Below are 17,955 nucleotides of genomic sequence, written 5' to 3' on the forward strand. Positions count from 1 at the left end.
CAGCTTTACCTAAGCTCTGCCTGATGGATTCTGGGCCCTCATGCAGCTTAATCAGTACTTTGTTTCTCTTTTGCTTTGATTCCTTGCACGAAACTCCATCATAAATGCCTTGAGGAATGAGATGCTTGGTAAAGCAGGAACAGGACATTTCTAGGTCCTTGTCTATAGTATCATCCAATACTGTCAAAACCCAAACTCAATCTCAGTTCCCGCCCAAACCAATTATTATTTTAAATCAACTGAAAATTTTCCATGCAAATGTGAGGAGTTGCTGAAGGCAGAAATGGTACAAAAACAGCAGATTTTTAAAAAGCTGGCTTTGAAAGTAGGCAAAGCTATCAATCAATCACTGCTCCTGATTTTTCTTTACTTCATACCCACCCTCAATTCCCTTCTGGAAACAAACTAAATGTTTCTGGCCCAACATTTCAAAGACTGATGGTTCTGGATACTGCTTGTCATTCTCAGAGTGTACCATGCATTTCTACATAATGAAGAAACAAAAATCACTTACATCACTCTGTAGGTTATAGGCCTTCTTTGCCTGAATAACATCATTTTGGTCAGGATGACAAATCCATTCGTGCAGGTAATTACGGTAATCAATATCACTGACAAGGGACTGCCCTTGCTTGGCAGCCAAGACTGACACGGTATCACCAGGTATGTTGATTTTGGCCTTCGTTTTGTGATAGTTCTCTTTGTATAGTCTGTCATTCTGAATCTGGCCTGCATGCTCAAACCAAACCAGGTGAGGATCATCTCTCATTGTTGGGACACCAACATAGTGACCTTTTTGCTTTACATATTCAGCTTTGTATTTCAGCTGGTGGGAAGAAGAATACAGAGTCCATCAGCTTTGACAAGCACACAAGGCAAAGGGAGCTTGACTACCTGCTAGGAAACATCCACAAATTTAGCCCCCCTACCCTGAGAGCAAAAATAAATATGAAGAAATAGCCACTTAAAAATAGAAAGAAAAAAAAACCTATCTACTTGTTCTCTGATTCTGGCAATATTTTTTATTTTAAGGTCTAGAGATTTTAGAGAGGGCAGCAAATACAAGATAAAGTAAAGAACTCACATAATAGCTTTTAAAGAAGCCAAGAAACAAAAAGAAGAAGGGGAAAACCCATGGGAAAAGGGCCAAAAAGGAAGCAGGTACTCCAACCATCACCACGCCCAGCCAGGTCTGCCAAGCTAAAAAGGAACACCTCTAAGGTACTACCTATGCCTTAGGCAAAGCTGGAATCTCTTCTGGGCAAGGTCCAGCTTTTGCAAAGTGCACTCATATCAGAATACATTACCTCGCTCTGAACATCACCAGAGTGATGGGCGTGGACAAATGGCACGGCATCCGGGGGCAAAATGTAACCTGTGGCTTTTTGCTTCTCCCATCCTTCCTTGTAGAGGTACTAAGACACAGAGAGCCACAACGAAGGGTTAAAATGAGAAGTCAGAAGGTAAGATTAAGTTGGGTGCATAAATCTCCTAGAGTATACCTGGTCCAGTATCCGGGCAGCCTCCTGGGCAGTGTGCAGTAGGGGAGTTTCTGTGAGGGTGTACTTTGATTTAGTGGCATTCCAATCTTTCCTGTATTTAATCTAAAAGTGAGAGGTAAGGAGGAAAGTTACGTGATGTTAAAAAAATATCATGTTGTCCAAGCAATTGCTAGTATCAAAATTTCTTTTTTTTGTCATTTTAACTCATATATTTCTGAATTTTAAAAAGTAAAACAAGGCATAGACTTGTGTTTATCTAACACCATCATCAGCTTCTGAAGTAGTTTCTGCAATTAAAATTTATATTTTTGTATTGAAATATAAGAACATTCATACCAGTCATACAAAGAAAATAAATAGCATAACATCTATTTCGGTTATTAAGATTAGTTTTTGCTAGGAAATGAGTTTTTAATAAACATACTCAAGTCATTTTCTTAAGACATTTTGTAATTCAGTAGCTGACATCAAATTTTCAGTGACTAAAATCTGCATCTCAGACAATGATTGCATGCTGAGTGTAAGTAGGGAGAAAAGCTTTGGAAATAATATCTGCACAATTGTGCGATTTTAGAACAATCATATACTTACATCATTGAGGATCTCACCACTTTGTTTAGCTGTCACATAATCAACTCTGTCATCCACAGGAGTAAAGTTGAGAGTTTCTATTTTTGTGCGATATTTTTTCTATAGGAAATAAAATATCCTTTAGATAGTTGTAATTCCTGGTCTTGTGTGAGCTGAGATAGATACACTTCTCTACTGGAAGCACAGAATGCCATAGTTGAGTGGCATCTTCTTGGCAATTTGGCTTTCTTTTCAGCATTTTATTTTTTCAACAATGTATTGGCTTTCTATACGTCCCACAGATTTGAAAGCAGCAAGTTTGCTCAGCTCCCCAAGTTATGTAATATATCATTATGTGTATCATAACTCTCAATACATTTTTCCAGCTGGACAAACTTCTCCCAAGTGCATTGCTATTGCTGACAAAAGAAATTTTCTTTATATAATCCCAAGGATAAATGGGTGCTTTGCATATTATATTATGGATGTGATCTCATACTGTGATAGGGACAGTACAGAGTTATTTCGAAAAAATGTCTGGCTTAAATTACAGCAATTAAAATGGTTAAAAATGTTATGAGATGATTGTATTTTGGCTTGTGTATTTTTGTTCAGTCTCTTGGGTAATGTACAGATTAGCAGGGTAAAATCATGGAATACCTCACTGAAGATATCTGCAGCATGTTTGGCATGGTTGACGGAAACAGAATCATTTGGCATCCACCCAATCCCACGTAACCATTCCAAGTCAGCTTTGTAAATTGCCTGTGAAAACAAGCCCAAATAGAATTCAGCAACCTGGGTCACATGGCCCTATTTAGCCCATCCATTCATAAGATGAAGAAACACAACTTAAACACTATATAAGCCAAGGATGATATACTCAAGCAGCCAGGCAGGTAATGCAAGAAAATTAATTAGGAAGCCAGGTAACGTGACAAACTGGAAGATATATTTTCTATGTAAAGAGTCTTAGCCTCAGGTTATTGTTGCCTAGGGGTAGTACCCATACACAGCTGCATCCTCTGAATTTGAACAGAAAAGGGAAATCCTGGATTTGTACACCAACATTTTCTGAAATCTTGGCAACTTAATTCAAAATTTCTAAACAGTGTGTCTGTGAAATAAAGGATGTCTGTGCCTATATCCTGCCCATGGACTGCCAATATTTTATTTCATATGAACCTTGACAGCTATTTAAATTTTATACAAATAATATTTTCACAGTAGTTTTCTTTAACATGATACAGTTAGAAACTGTGTTCATGCTACGATTTATTTTTTAATACAAGGTCTGGATCCTTCCTGGCTTTGGTGATTTTGATGCCATACTATAAGGTCTAACTAATATCAAATTCTTTGCTATATAAAAATGTGGAATGATGACACAAGGGTTTAATGTCATAAATTGTCTGGGAGTCATGGCAAAATGACAGCAGAGCCCAACCTAATGTGTAGCTCACTCACATCGCTCTGCAGTTCGTAGGCTTTCTTGGCCTGAATCACATCGTTCTGGTCAGGTAGGCATATCCACTGGTGTAGGTAATTGCGATAATCAATGTCGCTGACCAGGGTCTGGCAGTTTTTAGCATGCAAGATAGAAAGCATATCCACAGGGCTCTGGAACTTGGTCTTCCATTTGGCCCAGTGCAGCCGATACTCTCTTTCATTCTGGATCTTGCCAGCAATGAGGGCCCACCGGATCTTGTTGTCATCCCTGGCTGTGAGGGTGCCCACATAGTGTCCCTTCTGCTTCTCGTGGTCCAGCTTGTATTTGTACTGGAGATGGGAAAACAAAGCAGATGGATCACAGCACGTCCCCTTGCACTTGAGGGCATTTGCTTACATTAACTGAGAAGTTAAAAAGGCCGCACTTACATCACTTGCAATCTCCCTGGAGGCCTTGGCAGCCTGGATGGGGATGGCGTCCAGGCGCACATCACAGCTCATCTTCATCTCATCCCAGCCCTCGCGGTAAAGTTTCTGAAAAGGAGGTAAATATCACAGGGATACAGTTTGAAATCCCAGAACTTAAAACTAGTTAAAGGAAAGAAAATAGGGGAGAATCATCCCATGCACCATTGTACTGTAATGCAATACGAAATATTGTCCAGAGTGCCAAGATCTGCAGTTGACCAGAATTTTTTCTTTCTAATTTGAATCATAGCCTTGTCGTAGTTGTTCATGGTTTATAATCTCATGGGTAATGCAAAAGGTTCTAGCTTTTTTTTTCTTGTATTGGTGTATTGGTAGCTTTGGGATAAGTTTAGACATTAATGGGTGAATATTGACTTTCTTTAATTCAACAATTCAATGCATTTATTTCTTTAATTCAATTCAACTTTGTAATCTCCAGAATTATAAACTTTTTACATCTGTAGGGTTTTTTATTTCCAATACTGATCTTTAGATCTTCTTGGTTTTTGTTTTGTTTTTTTGTTTTTTAATTGAATCATAGTAGATTGTACATATCTGGGGGGCACAGCATTCAATATCAATACCTGTCTACAATATGTGATGCTCAAATCAGGATAATTAGTATATTCAACATTACACAATGTTATTGTTTTTGTGGCCCTTTACCAGTTTCTTGCTAATCCACCCACCCTCTCCCCCTTTCCCACCTCTAATAGCCTCGGTTCTGTTTTCTCTTAGATCTTCCTATATGATTGATGGTGCATATTATTGTGGAAAACTAGATCTTCTGCTGAAGCACAATTGGATGCAACAGCTGTTTTCTTTTTTTTTTAATTTTAAAAGTTAAGTAAAATAGCGACTGATTTACAGATGTTTAAAAAATGTATTTAAATATATGTTCATATTTTAATGGACACACAAGGTATTGACAATGGCAGAAAGACTCAGAAATAACAGCAATTTAAGGGTGTAACTCAGCAATCATGCTAATCAGTGTGGAAGTTTCTATAGTACAGAAAGAAGTGAATTTCAATTATTGACAGTTTTATAGCTTTTGCAAATCTGAAAAATGATTGTTCAGATAAATTTTGTCCTTGTAAACATGGACAAGTTTTCTATGAATTTTCATTCAAGATTTGTATGAATTTTGGGTGGCCCTATTTTAAGAATTGACTTATTTTCTGTGCAGAAGAAAAAGTATTCTCCATATTTAAGTGTATTATACTAGAGAATATTTAATGCAAGCATGTCGTTATGCTATTTTTTTCTTATTTTATTATATATATATATCGCTACACTATTTTTCTTATGCAATATTTTTTGGTTCATTTATGTGGTCAAATATATTTTTTCATTTAACTAAAAAAAAAAAAATTGGGCTTAAGAACTAACTTCTTCACTTACTAACTGAGAACTAATTAGGGGCAAATTCCTTAACTTTTGAAAGTCTCAACTTCCGCATCTGATAAAAACAAAAGAACAAAATCCCTCTCATGTGGTTAGTGTGAAGATTAAATGAGTCAATTTAACCTGAATTTTCTGTCACCCATAAAAACCACATAAAAATATTTTGCAAAAGTTGTGCTTTCTAAATAATGGAAGCAGTTTTGAATAGCAGATTTTATCAAGTTTATAGTGAGGGCGATACCATGAGTAAAGAAAATGTCTGCACATGTTGGTTAGCGTTCAAATGAGATGTTTGATTTCTTCCAAAATGCAAGCCATTCTCATTGATGCCTAAATATCTACAGTTAATAACTTTACTTTTAGCATAGTTTTGAATACTAGTCTTGCTCATATCATGATATCAGTGGTAGGTTTCTGATATTTTCAGCTGAGAAATTTATCATGCAGAAGAGAGCATATGGAACTTTCCAGAGTTCTCCTGCCAAAGATGCCTGTGGATCGAATGAAGAGGAGTCCATGCAGCAGAATGTACTGCACTATGATATTGATTCTGGTCTTAAAAAAAAAAAATCAGCACCCTAAAATTGTATTTTTTCCCCAAAATTGGAAAAATTAGTCCCCAAGCAGCTCATTACAGTAGAATTGACAGAGCAGTTTGGCATATGCTGAGGAATCTCTGTTTGGCAGGCACCTTCTCTCATAAAGATTTATTATTCTTCTGAAAGAATACAAAGTTCCAAACCATGGCTACTTGTACTAAAGTAGTCTCCTTCGTCTAAGGTCATACTTATTCTGCACACAAGCAGCCTCTCTGATCCATGAAGGAGGCACCTTTCCTGAACTTCCTGGAACTGTGTAGCCAGCCATGTAACTAAAATCTCCTATATGAACTAATACATCTTTTTTCAGTTGATTCTCTTGCCTTTTCCAGGCTTAAAATAATTTTTTCTTCAATAATGATAATTTTGCCTTTTTCTTTCCAATATTTATCTCTTATGCAATTATATTAGCATCCGTGAGAAGCTTACTCACTTAGGTAGCACTTCCAGCAAATGTTAAATAATGGGATGTCTGTGAACGTTGTTATTTTAATCCTGACTTAAATGAGGAGCTTCCTTAGTGAGAATGAGCTGGTGTTTGATTTGAGGTTTATGTTTTAGCCAGGTCAGGAAAATACTCATTGTTTTACTAAGATTTTATTTCAAAAAATAAGGAGTATTGGATTTTGTCACATGCCTTTTCAAACCTAATAACAGAGGTATAGGGTTTTTTTTTTTTTCTGTACTATTCCATTACTAGATTTCTGATTACAGAACCCTCTGGGCCTTCCTGCATAAGCCCCAGTTATTTGCATCATTTCATTTGAATGTATTGCTGAATTTGATTTGTCAGTATTTTATTTAAGGCTTTCCCCGTTGTTATTAGTCTACAGTTTTCATTTGTGGAGCTATCTTTGACAAGTTTTGGTAATTGTCATGGCTTTCTTTCTTTTATTAGACTCCATGGTAGTTTGTTTATTTCTTGAAGTTCTGAAACAATTCTCCTTCCCCTGTGAAATCATTGGGATGGGGTCTGGCATTTGAGAGGAGGAAGGAAAGTATTTAATAATCTTCTTAATTTCTTGCTATATGTTTTCTATTTTTTTCTGGGGTAAATTTTGCTAATTTATACTTTCCTAGAAAATCCCCTATAAATCCAGATTTTAAAGTTAGTTTGTATATATTTGCAAAGAATTCTCATAATTATTTTGAGTTAATCTGAATCTGTCATTACTTCTCCTTTCTTGGTTTGTGCATCTCTTCATTCCACTCTTGTCTTCTTTGTCCTTATTCCTGTCTTCTTTTTGTCATGTTGACATTGGCGCACCAGTAACTGGCCCTGCCCAGTGACTCAAGAGCTGGGGATCTGCTCCTCTGCTCACTCCTGGTCAAGGGCTGAAGGCAGGAGTCTTGCCCACCCCCACCCAGCCAATCCCTTCTCCCTTGGCCATGAAGAGTTTCACGGTCATATTATAGTACCGGTTGGGTCACTTTCCAAACAAATCAGAGTCTATGGCTGTACTTACATTGCTCACATTAAGAGCGTTTGCTCTAGCGAGATTAATTTCTGGAGTATCTGGCATTATGTGGACTGAAGTTTTATCCTTGTCCCAAACTTCTCTGTACTTTGGCTATGGAAAGAATCAATAATAACAAAATTATTTCACAATTTGTAATTTTGTAAGTGCCAGTGCACAACTTAAAACTTTTCTTTTGGATCTGATCCAAACTCTTTTCATATTAAAGCAAAGATGTCTAGACTCTTTTTACATAAGTTTCTCAAATTTGATATGAAATCTGTGTTAATGCCTTTTATTAATACTTTTTGTTTAAATTAATAAGCAAAACCAAAACGATACCTTCAACAGTACTTATTAAAATTTTTGTCATCAATATTATTATCATCCTAGAAATAGATTACCAGATTATTTATTATTTGTTTATAGCACTAATTTAATTTTAATAGAGAGAAAAAGTGACTTACAATACTGATATTTTCAGCATTTGATTTAGCAAGGACAACGTCAGGTGTGTCAACAATGCTTGTGTACTTCAGTTTCACCACAGGTGTCCGATAGATGCTGTCGCTCAGGATCTCCTGGGCATTTTTGACTCTCAGTACTTCAGGAGACCCTTCAGGCATCCAGCCAATGCCACGCAGCCACTCCAAGTCAGCCTTGTAGATGGCCTGGGGAAAAAACAAAGTTATGTAGAAGCAGGGTTTGCTGTTGTTATTGTTGTTTTGGTGGTAAAGTAAAAGTTTTTATATTTTGTCTTCCAAAAGCAGTAATAAAAAGAGAGCATTGGCCTGACATAATTTCTCATATGCTCAGCAGTGTCTGGTGTTGTTTTGTTTTCTGTGGCAGGGGCCTGTGCTGGGGAGCCCACGGGCAGGCTGAAAGGCAGAATGATGTGGAAACAGCTCTCCATTGGGGTGTGTGTGTGGGATATCTTTGAATACTATTCAGTCAATCAGCATACTAGCCTGTGTAGACTTACAAGCAATAATGAGGGCTTGCTGGTAAGTTCTCTGCACAGCAGCGAGAATGATGTTTGCCAAATTCATAATTCAAATCTGATATCACAGCATTCCCCCTGGCCTATGGCTTCCCATTGGTCTTAGGAGAAAAATGAAGATCCTTAACGTGGAGCAGAAGGCGGGGGATGGTCTGGCACCAGTCCCCACCTGTTCCTCCAGCCTCACGTTGCCCAAGCTTCCATTTGCCCCGTGTGTTCTGACCGCACTGGCCACCTTTCGGCTTGCGGCTTGCATGGCCCCTGTGCGTAGGCTGGCCGTGCTGCAGGAAGGCCCCCGTGTCCTCCCCCAGAGCCTCTCCTACTCTCCCTTCACACCCCCTCCGAATCAACCCTTGCTCAGAGGAGCTTTCCTGACCTCTCTTCATAGCACCACAGATCACTCTTCTTTCTCAGCCATCCCATTTTTTAGTGATATTCTCTAACTAACATTTATTTCTCTGTTATCAATGTGAACTCCCTGAAGTTAAGAGTTATGTCTTGTTTTTTCTTCTTCTTTATTCACCATTATGTCTTTATGATGCCTGGCACAGGGTATGTTTAATAAGTAGTTTTAAAAGGATAATTAAAAATTCAATCACTAGTTCCACAATTTTGGTCTCAATTGAGTTTTCTTTTCCTAAAATAGCACCTCCCTTTTAATTGGGATTTGCATGTTCTCTGTTATCTAAACCTGCTCCCCTCCATATCGGTAAATGGTTAAGCAGATGAAATTGCTCTGTGTTAAACACCGGTTATTAATTTTATAAGAGGCCTTTGTTTTGCTCAGTAATGGTATTTTAATAGCTAGGCAACAGGATGCAAAATCAGACTAAAAAGTTAGTAAGAGGAGTAGAAAATGTTATAAAATCTCTACCTTAATGACATTATGTGGTTTACTGATTAAAGTATGATGGATACACAAAATTCAGAAGAAGGGACTCTCAAAGGGGATTACATACAGATTCTGAAGTTTCCCTTCCTCATTCTATAAGAATTTGATTCATATACATGCCTGAATACACTAATGAATTCGATTGATATGCATGCCTCAATACACTACCACATTTCTCTAGAAACTGTCCCAAATCCACCACTTGGCAATTCATTGTGAGTGATGAGCATACTTCCTGTAACAAACTCTCATTATAAAAAAAGAATCTCTTCAAGAGTAAGGGGACCAAGTTCAGATCATTGAAAGAAGTTATTCATTCTGTGCAAGAAATAAATAACCTTATGGAACCCATTCTTTCTAAAAGCTTGAATGGGCAGAAAATATGAGTAAATCTAAAAATGCCTTAGGTAAGTTAATGAAACGCCATATTGTGAAAAATACCAAGTTAATGGAAACAAGTAGCTCGGAGCATGCTCCTAACTTTTCAAATTTAAGAAGACAGCCCTGTCCTTCTTCAATACATAATTGAAGGACCATGGATATTCTTATGTTGAAGGAACCACAAACACTGTACATGCTAACAAATCTATGAAGAAATTCTGGTAGCACTTTTAATTATGAAAATGAAAACTTTCCAGATAAACCTGGCAGTAAAGTAGGCAAGTCATAAACTGAAATGCCTATATAGGGAGAGTTGTGCCTTCCAGAGCATTGGAAGGAATCACCAGGCAAAGCCGTGGAAGGCTTTCTTCTTGGGGGACACACTTACGTCGCTCTGAAGGTCGTAGGCTTTCCTGGCTTGGATCACATCATTCTGGTCGGGAAAGCAAGACCACTGGTGCAGGTACTGGCGATAGTCCACGTTGCTGGCTAATGCCTGGCCTTCTTTGGCGGCGTTGATAGATACCATGTCTGGTGGGATGGAGATTTTGGCCTTGTGGTCGTTGTAGCCCTTTTTATATAGCCTGTCATTTTGCATCTTCAGCACATTTGCTGCCCAAACCAGTTTAGGGTCTTCCTTGGCACTGCGACATCCAATGTAATGGCCTTTCTGTTTCTCATAAGCAGTTTTGTACAGATACTAGTAGATATGGACAGAAGAAGAAGAGTAGTTTTTCCAAACTCCTTTTTTCTAGAGAGCTACTCAGAATAACTCTATTATAAGTTTTATACTTCTTGATACACTGGTTTGTCTTCTATGTCTATGTGCACGAAAGCATTGTGAGAACCTTTAAGGCAAGTACTGTGCTTTTGGATTTTCTCCCAATTTAGCCTTGTGTAGTGTTTCCTAAACATCTGTCATTGCCTGGCACCTTCAGATATTTTGCCACAAATAGGTACCATCTGCACTTCATATTAACTTAAATAAAATTAATTCTTTGTTTAAATAAATTTATTTTTAAATTGTAAACTTATTTTAAAATTTTATTTTAAAACTTATGACCCTAACTAAATGGAGAAAAATCAGTACTTTTCTAGCACTCATTAAAACCAGCATGTAACTATTTTTTAAAATATTTGTCCACATACTGCATAAAATATTCACAGGAACCACCAGTAGTATGCATGCCACACTTTGAGTAACAACAGAATTCTCTGTACCTATTAAATCTCTAAGTGCTTGTGAATTAACCGATATTGAGACAATATCGAAAAGAAAATGTGCTGAAACATAAGAACTGCAGAGCCGAGCACAGATGCAAGAGGATTCTGAAATTGTTGTAAGAAATGTTTTTGAATTTGGGCTTTTAAAACAACATACTAATAACAATGACCTGCATTCTATTTAAATATAATTCCTGGGGAATTAAGTTAAACTCCCTGTGTGTCTACTAGTTAGTGTTTGTTAAGGCTGGGCAAGGAGAAGCTCTTACATCACTGGCAATATCCCTGGAAGCCTTGGCATGCTGGATTCCAATGGCATCTGCTCGCAGGTCATAACCAGTCATCTTGACGTCTTCCCAAGCTTGCTGATAGTGTTTCTGCAAATGGAGATTGCAATGCCACAGTCACTCTGAAGAGGGGGCTACCGAGTCAGCACGACTGATGTCTTCAAAAATAGATATTACCAGTTACACTGAACATTGATCTCGTTAAGATTTATAAGGGCTGGCCGGTTTGCTCACTGGGTAGAGTGTGGTGCTGATAACACCAGGGACAAGGGTTCAGATCCATGTACCGGCGAGCCACCCAAAAAATATAAAATGATGTATAAAATAGACTGGTTTCATATGGAACTTGAGTTCCACTAGATTTTTAATGGCATTTAGTAAAGCTCTCCTGATAATGGTTTTTGAAGAAATCCTGGCAAGAGTAGGTGGTGTATAAATCAGAAAGAAATATATATATTATTTGACTTTTAAAAAGAAAAAGCAATGGTAGTTCTCTACATGTATCTTTAAGTTTTATGCAGTGTTTTTTAGAGAAACCATTGCATTTTTCCTTCCAACAAATATAGAGACACACATCTGTGTGTTATAAACACTCACACAGACCCACAGAGGTACTTATCTTTAGCTTAAAGACTAGAAATAAAAGGAATAGTAGGAAAATGCCTTTTGCCTGGAGTTTATTGCCAGAAGATTTGGTTAGGCAGAGCACACAGTGTAAAGCAGGTGAACGTGTAGTGGCTTACATCGCTGATCTGTAGAGCATTGATTTTGGACTGCAGCATCAGTGGAGTGTCGACTGGGATAGTCACATTGGCCTTCTCCTTTTCCCAGGCATCGCGATACAATGGCTGGTAAAAAATGACAAACAATGGAGGTTGATCAGTAAATAAATCTTACTAGATGAATAAAATTACAAGTAAAATTCAAAGTTCTCTTTGGATGTTCTCTCATATCAATTTACATCACATTTTGTCTTCACTTGGATTTTATTTAAAAGTGGCCAACAGTGACTTCAACAAGAATACATTTATGGGTGATACAACACAAATTGAAAATGAGTCAGAAATATGGTAGTAAAATTATTTGTTTTCATTTATTCACATCTAACTGTACATCAAGTAAGTCCACATCACAGGTAACTGTGATAGCCCCCATTGCTGATCAGGACCTGATTTTCTTGGCCCAAATAACTGTCATGATGCCTAATATTGGGGTTACTCCCCTGGACTTAACCTAGTTCATGACCAAATAGCAACAAAAAGAGAGTAGTTTTGTGATTATGGTATTAAGTAGTGAGCCTGTATTATAGTCTGGATCTCAAAATACGGTCAGAGTGTGTAAGAGAGGCTGTGGAACATAGAGATGCCCACCGCACTTGTATTAACCAAAAACTTATCAAAGCAAGTGAAATACAGAGATTGCTAATTTATTGACTATATGAAGATAAATCCAGATATATGCGTCTTCAAGATCCTAATGCTGATATTAGCAGTTTAAAGTTCACATTTAGAATTTTTCTTGATTGAGATTTCTTCAATTTGTCTGGAAACGTCATCAGCCCAACTTACCTCACTGATCTGTACAGCATTGATCTTCGCCCGGACTACTTCTGGGGTATCAACAATGCTGGTAAATTTGAGGGCCTCAGGCCTTATACGATACAACCTTTCATTCAAGAGATTCTGGGCATTCTTCACTCTCATCACTTCCACAGAACCTTCTGGCAACCATCCGATACCCTTCAACCATTCCAGGTCTGATTTGTACAAGTTCTACATGGAGAGGAACACACAATGGGGAAGAGTCAAATTTGCCCATGAGAGTTTGATGCCTGTAAACCACACACCACCTCATTTAAATCAACTGCGTGGCCAATCCCACGAAGCTCAAGGATCAACATAAAATGTTGATATTCAGGTGTTATATCTCTGGCACACGTCTCTGGGAGAAGCTCACAGCATCCTGCAGGAATTGGAGCAGGACTCACATGTGGCACTTGATAGAATAACAGATAGCAATAGCACACACTTGTTTTTATGCTAAGTTGAGCTTTTACAATCACCAGTCTACTTTTTATGTACTGTTGCGATTAACATCTGTAGGAATTTAGAAAAAAAGATCCTTAGATACATGCATACATACCTACATCTATATCCATCTCTCTCTCTCTCTCTCTGTGTGTGTCAGATAAACTTGAAATCCAACATTTCCTTATGCTTACATCTATTTCTGAAATTTAGATATCTTATCATGCATAAGTAATGGATCAGAAGAGCTGGCACTTAAATTTTCTACCTAATTACGTAAAATATGAAAATAATTCTCATCTTGGTAAATAAGGTCTTGCTACCAGAAGAAGAAATCGTCGATGAGATAGAAAATGTTTGAAAAAACACTACCACCATTAGTAATACAGATTATGTTAGGTTCTACTAAGTTTACCATGTGAATAATGCCTCTGGGGAATACACTGTGATTAAAAACACAAACACATATGCCCAGAGTCTGGTGACAGTATACGCACATCACTCTGCAGTTCGTAGGCTTTCTTGGCCTGAATCACATCGTTCTGGTCAGGTAGGCATATCCACTGGTGTAGGTAATTGCGATAATCAATGTCGCTGACCAGGGTCTGGCAGTTTTTAGCATGCAAGATAGAAAGCATATCCACAGGGCTCTGGAACTTGGTCTTCCATTTGGCCCAGTGCAGCCGATACTCTCTTTCATTCTGGATCTTGCCAGCAATGAGGGCCCACCGGATCTTGTTGTCATCCCTGGCTGTGAGGGTGCCCACATAGTGTCCCTTCTGCTTCTCGTGGTCCAGCTTGTATTTGTACTGGAGATGGGAAAACAAAGCAGATGGATCACAGCACGTCCCCTTGCACTTGAGGGCATTTGCTTACATTAACTGAGAAGTTAAAAAGGCCGCACTTACATCACTTGCAATCTCCCTGGAGGCCTTGGCAGCCTGGATGGGGATGGCGTCCAGGCGCACATCACAGCTCATCTTCATCTCATCCCAGCCCTCGCGGTAAAGTTTCTGAAAAGGAGGTAAATATCACAGGGATACAGTTTGAAATCCCAGAACTTAAAACTAGTTAAAGGAAAGAAAATAGGGGAGAATCAGCCCATGCACCATTGTACGGTAGTGCAATATGACATAGTGTCCAGAGTGCCAAGATCTGCAGTTGACCAGAATTTTTTCTTTCTAATTTGAATCACAGCCTTATTGTAGTTGTTCATGGTTTATAATCTCATGGGTAATGCAAAAGGTTCTAGCTTTTTTTTTTCTTGTATTGGTGTATTGGTAGCTTTGGGATAAGTTTAGACATTAATGGGTGAATATTGACTTTCTTTAATTCAACAATTCAATGCATTTATTTCTTTAATTCAATTCAACTTTGTAATCTCCAGAATTATAAACTTTTTACATTTGTAGGGTTTTTTTTTCTTCCAATACTGATTTTTAGATCTTCTTGGTTTTTGTTTTGTTTTTTGTTTTTTAATTGAAACATAGTAGATTGTACATATCTGGGGGGCACAGCATTCAATATCAATACCTGTCTACAATATGTGATGCTCAAATCAGGATAATTAGTATATTCAACATTACACAATGTTATTGTTTTTGTGGCCCTTTACCAGTTTCTTGCTAATCCACCCACCCTCTCCCCCTTTCCCACCTCTAATAGCCTCAGTTCTGTTTTCTCTTAGATCTTCCTATATGATTGATGGTGCATATTATTGTGGAAAACTAGATCTTCTGCTGAAGCACAATTGGATGCAACAGCTGTTTTCTTTTTTTAATTTTAAAAGTTAAGTAAAATAGCGACTGATTTACAGATGTTTAAAAAATGTATTTAAATATATGTTCATATTTTAATGGACACACAAGGTATTGACAATGGCAGAAAGACTCAGAAATAACGGCAATTTAAGGGTGTAACTCAGCAATCATGCTAATCAGTGTGGAAGTTTCAATAGTACAGAAAGAAGTGAATTTCAATTATTGACAGTTTTATAGCTTTTGCAAATCTGAAAAATGATTGTTCAGATAAATTTTGTCCTTGTAAACATGGACAAGTTTTCTATGAATTTTCATTCAAGATTTGTATGAATTTTGGGTTGCCCTATTTTAACAATTGACTTATTTTCTGTGCAGAAGAAAAAGTATTCTCCATATTTAAGTGTATTATACTAGAGAATATTTAATGCAAGCATGTCATTATGCTATTTTTTCCTCTTATTTTATTACATATATCGCTACACTATTTTTCTTATGCAATAGTTTTTGGTTCATTTATGTGGTCAAATATATTTTTTCATTTAACTAAAAAAAAAAATTGGGCTTAAGAACTAACTTCTTCACTTACTAACTGAGAACTAATTTGGGGCAAATTCCTTAACTTTTGAAAGTCTCAAGTTCCACATCTGATAAAAACAAAAGAACAAAATCTCTCTTATGTGGTTAGTGTGAAATTTAAATGAGTCAATTTAACCTGAATTTTCTGTCACCCATAAATATCACATAAAAATATTTTGCAAAAGTTGTGCTTTCTAAATAATGGAAGCAGTTTTGATCAAGTTTATAGTTTTGATCTGAATAGCAGATTTTATCAAGTTTATAGTGAGGGCAATACCATGAGTAAAGAAAATGTCTGCACATTTTACTTAGCATTCAAATGAGATGTTTGATTTCTTCCAAAATGGAAGCCATTCTCATTGATACCTAAATATCTAAAGTTAATAACTTTACTTTTAGCATAGTTTTGAGTATTAGTCTTGCTCATATCATGATATCAGTGGTAGGTTTCTGATATTTTCAGCTGAGAAATTTATGATGCAGAAGAGAGCATATGGAACTTTCCAGAGTTCTCCTGCCAAAGGTGCCTGTGGATCGAATGAAGAGGAGTCTATGCAGCAGAATGTACTGCACTATGATATTGATTCTGGTCTTAAAAAAAAAAATCAGTGCCCTAAAATTGTATTTTTTCCCCAAAATTGGAAAAATTAGTCCCCAAGCAGCTCATTACAGTAGAATTGACAGAGCAGTTTGGCATATGGTGAGGAATCTCTGTTTGGCAGGCACCTTCTCTCATAAAGATTTATTATTCTTCTGAAAGAATACAAAGTTCCAAACCATGGCTACTTGTACTAAAGTAGTCTCCTTCGTCTAAGGTCATACTTATTCTGCACACAAGCAGCCTCTCTGATCCATGAAGGAGGCACCTTTCCTGAACTTCCTGGAACTGTGTAGCCAGCCATGTAACTAAAATCTCCTATATGAACTAATACATCTTTTTCAGTTGATTCTCTTGCCTTTTCCAGGCTTAAAATAATTTTTCTTCAATAATGAAAATTTTGCCTTTTTCTTTCCAATATTTATCTCTAAGGCAATTATATTAGCATCCGTGAGAAGCTTACTCACTTAGGTAGCACTTCCAGCAAATGTTAAATAATGGGATGTCTGTGAACGTTGTTATTTTAATCCTGACTTAAATGAGGAGCTTCCTTAGTGAGAATGATCTGGTGTTTGATGTGAGGTTTATTTTTTAGCCAGGTCAGGAAAATACTCATTTATTATTTTACTAAGATTTTATTTCAAAAAATAAGGAGTATTGGATTTTGTCACATGCCTTTTCAAACCTAATAACAGGAGTATAGCTTTTCTTTTTTTTTTTTTTACTGTATTATTCCATTATTAGATTTCTGATTACAGAACCCTCTGGGCCTTTCTGCATAAGCCCCAGTTATTTGCATCATTTCATTTGAATGTATTGCTGAATTTGATTTGTCAGTATTTTATTTAAGGCTTTCCCCATTGTTATTAGTCTACAGTTTTCATTTGTGGAGCTATCTTTGACAAGTTTTGGTAATTGTGATGGCTTTCTTTCTTTTATTAGACTCCATGGTAGTTTGTTTATTTCTTGAAGTTCTGAAATAATTCTCCTTCCGCTGTGAAATCATTGGGATGGGGTCTGGCATTTGAGAGGAGGAAGGAAAGTATTTAATAATCTTCTTAATTTCTTGCTATATGTTTTCTATTTTTTTCTGGGGTAAATTTTGCTAATTTATACTTTCCTATAGATCCAGGTTTTAAAGTTAGTTTGTATATATTTGCTAAGAATTCTCATAATTATTTTGAGTTAATCTGAATCTGTCACTACTTCTCCTTTCTTGGTTTGTGCATCTCTTCATTCCACTCTTGTCTTCTTTGTCCTTATTCCTGTCTTCTTTTTGTCATGTTGACACTGGCACACCAGTAACTGGCCCTGCCCAGTGACTCAAGAGCTGGGGATCTGCTCCTCTGCTCACTCCTGGTCAAGGGCTGAAGGCAGGAGTCTTGCCCACCCCCACCCAGTCAATCCCTTCTCCCTTGGCCATGAAGAGTTTCACGGTCATATTACAGTACCAGCTGGGTCACTTTCCAAACAAATCAGAGTCTGTGGCGGTACTTACATTGCTCACATTAAGAGCGTTTGCTCTAGCGAGATTAATTTCTGGAGTATCTGGCATTATGTGGACTGAAGTTTTATCCTTGTCCCAAACTTCTCTGTACTTTGGCTATGGAAAGAATCAATAATAACAAAATTATTTCACAATTTGTAATTTTGTAAGTGCCAGCGCACAACTTAAAACTTTTCTTTTGGATCTGATCCAAACTCTTTTCATATTAAGGCAAAGATGTCTAGACTCTTTTTACATAAGTTTCTCAAATT

The 17,955-nt window shown here is 37.2% G+C and overlaps 1 protein-coding gene across 14 annotated transcripts in view; it reads right to left on the reverse strand.

Moving 5' to 3' along the window:
- NEB (nebulin) overlaps positions 1-17,955 on the reverse strand; it is a 206,310-nt gene that overhangs the window by 67,987 nt on the left and 120,368 nt on the right. For 13 of the 14 annotated variants that reach the window (XM_063098291.1, XM_063098237.1, XM_063098278.1 and 10 more), the window contains 16 exons: positions 17,696-17,800; positions 14,172-14,276; positions 13,761-14,072; positions 12,805-13,008; positions 11,980-12,084; positions 11,219-11,326; positions 10,114-10,425; positions 7,920-8,123; positions 7,462-7,566; positions 3,951-4,055; positions 3,540-3,851; positions 2,733-2,837; positions 2,094-2,192; positions 1,503-1,604; positions 1,308-1,415; positions 515-826 (listed from right to left, as the gene is read on the reverse strand). In XM_063098291.1, coding sequence (XP_062954361.1) covers positions 515-826; positions 1,308-1,415; positions 1,503-1,604; positions 2,094-2,192; positions 2,733-2,837; positions 3,540-3,851; positions 3,951-4,055; positions 7,462-7,566; positions 7,920-8,123; positions 10,114-10,425; positions 11,219-11,326; positions 11,980-12,084; positions 12,805-13,008; positions 13,761-14,072; positions 14,172-14,276; positions 17,696-17,800 — 2,703 coding nt within the window. The remainder of the gene's footprint in view (positions 1-514; positions 827-1,307; positions 1,416-1,502; positions 1,605-2,093; positions 2,193-2,732; positions 2,838-3,539; positions 3,852-3,950; positions 4,056-7,461; positions 7,567-7,919; positions 8,124-10,113; positions 10,426-11,218; positions 11,327-11,979; positions 12,085-12,804; positions 13,009-13,760; positions 14,073-14,171; positions 14,277-17,695; positions 17,801-17,955) is intronic. The other variant, XM_063098282.1, reaches the window with a different exon arrangement.

Source organism: Cynocephalus volans, chromosome 1 (assembly GCF_027409185.1).
Source record: "Cynocephalus volans isolate mCynVol1 chromosome 1, mCynVol1.pri, whole genome shotgun sequence".
In the NCBI taxonomy this organism is placed as follows: Eukaryota; Metazoa; Chordata; class Mammalia; order Dermoptera; family Cynocephalidae; genus Cynocephalus; species Cynocephalus volans.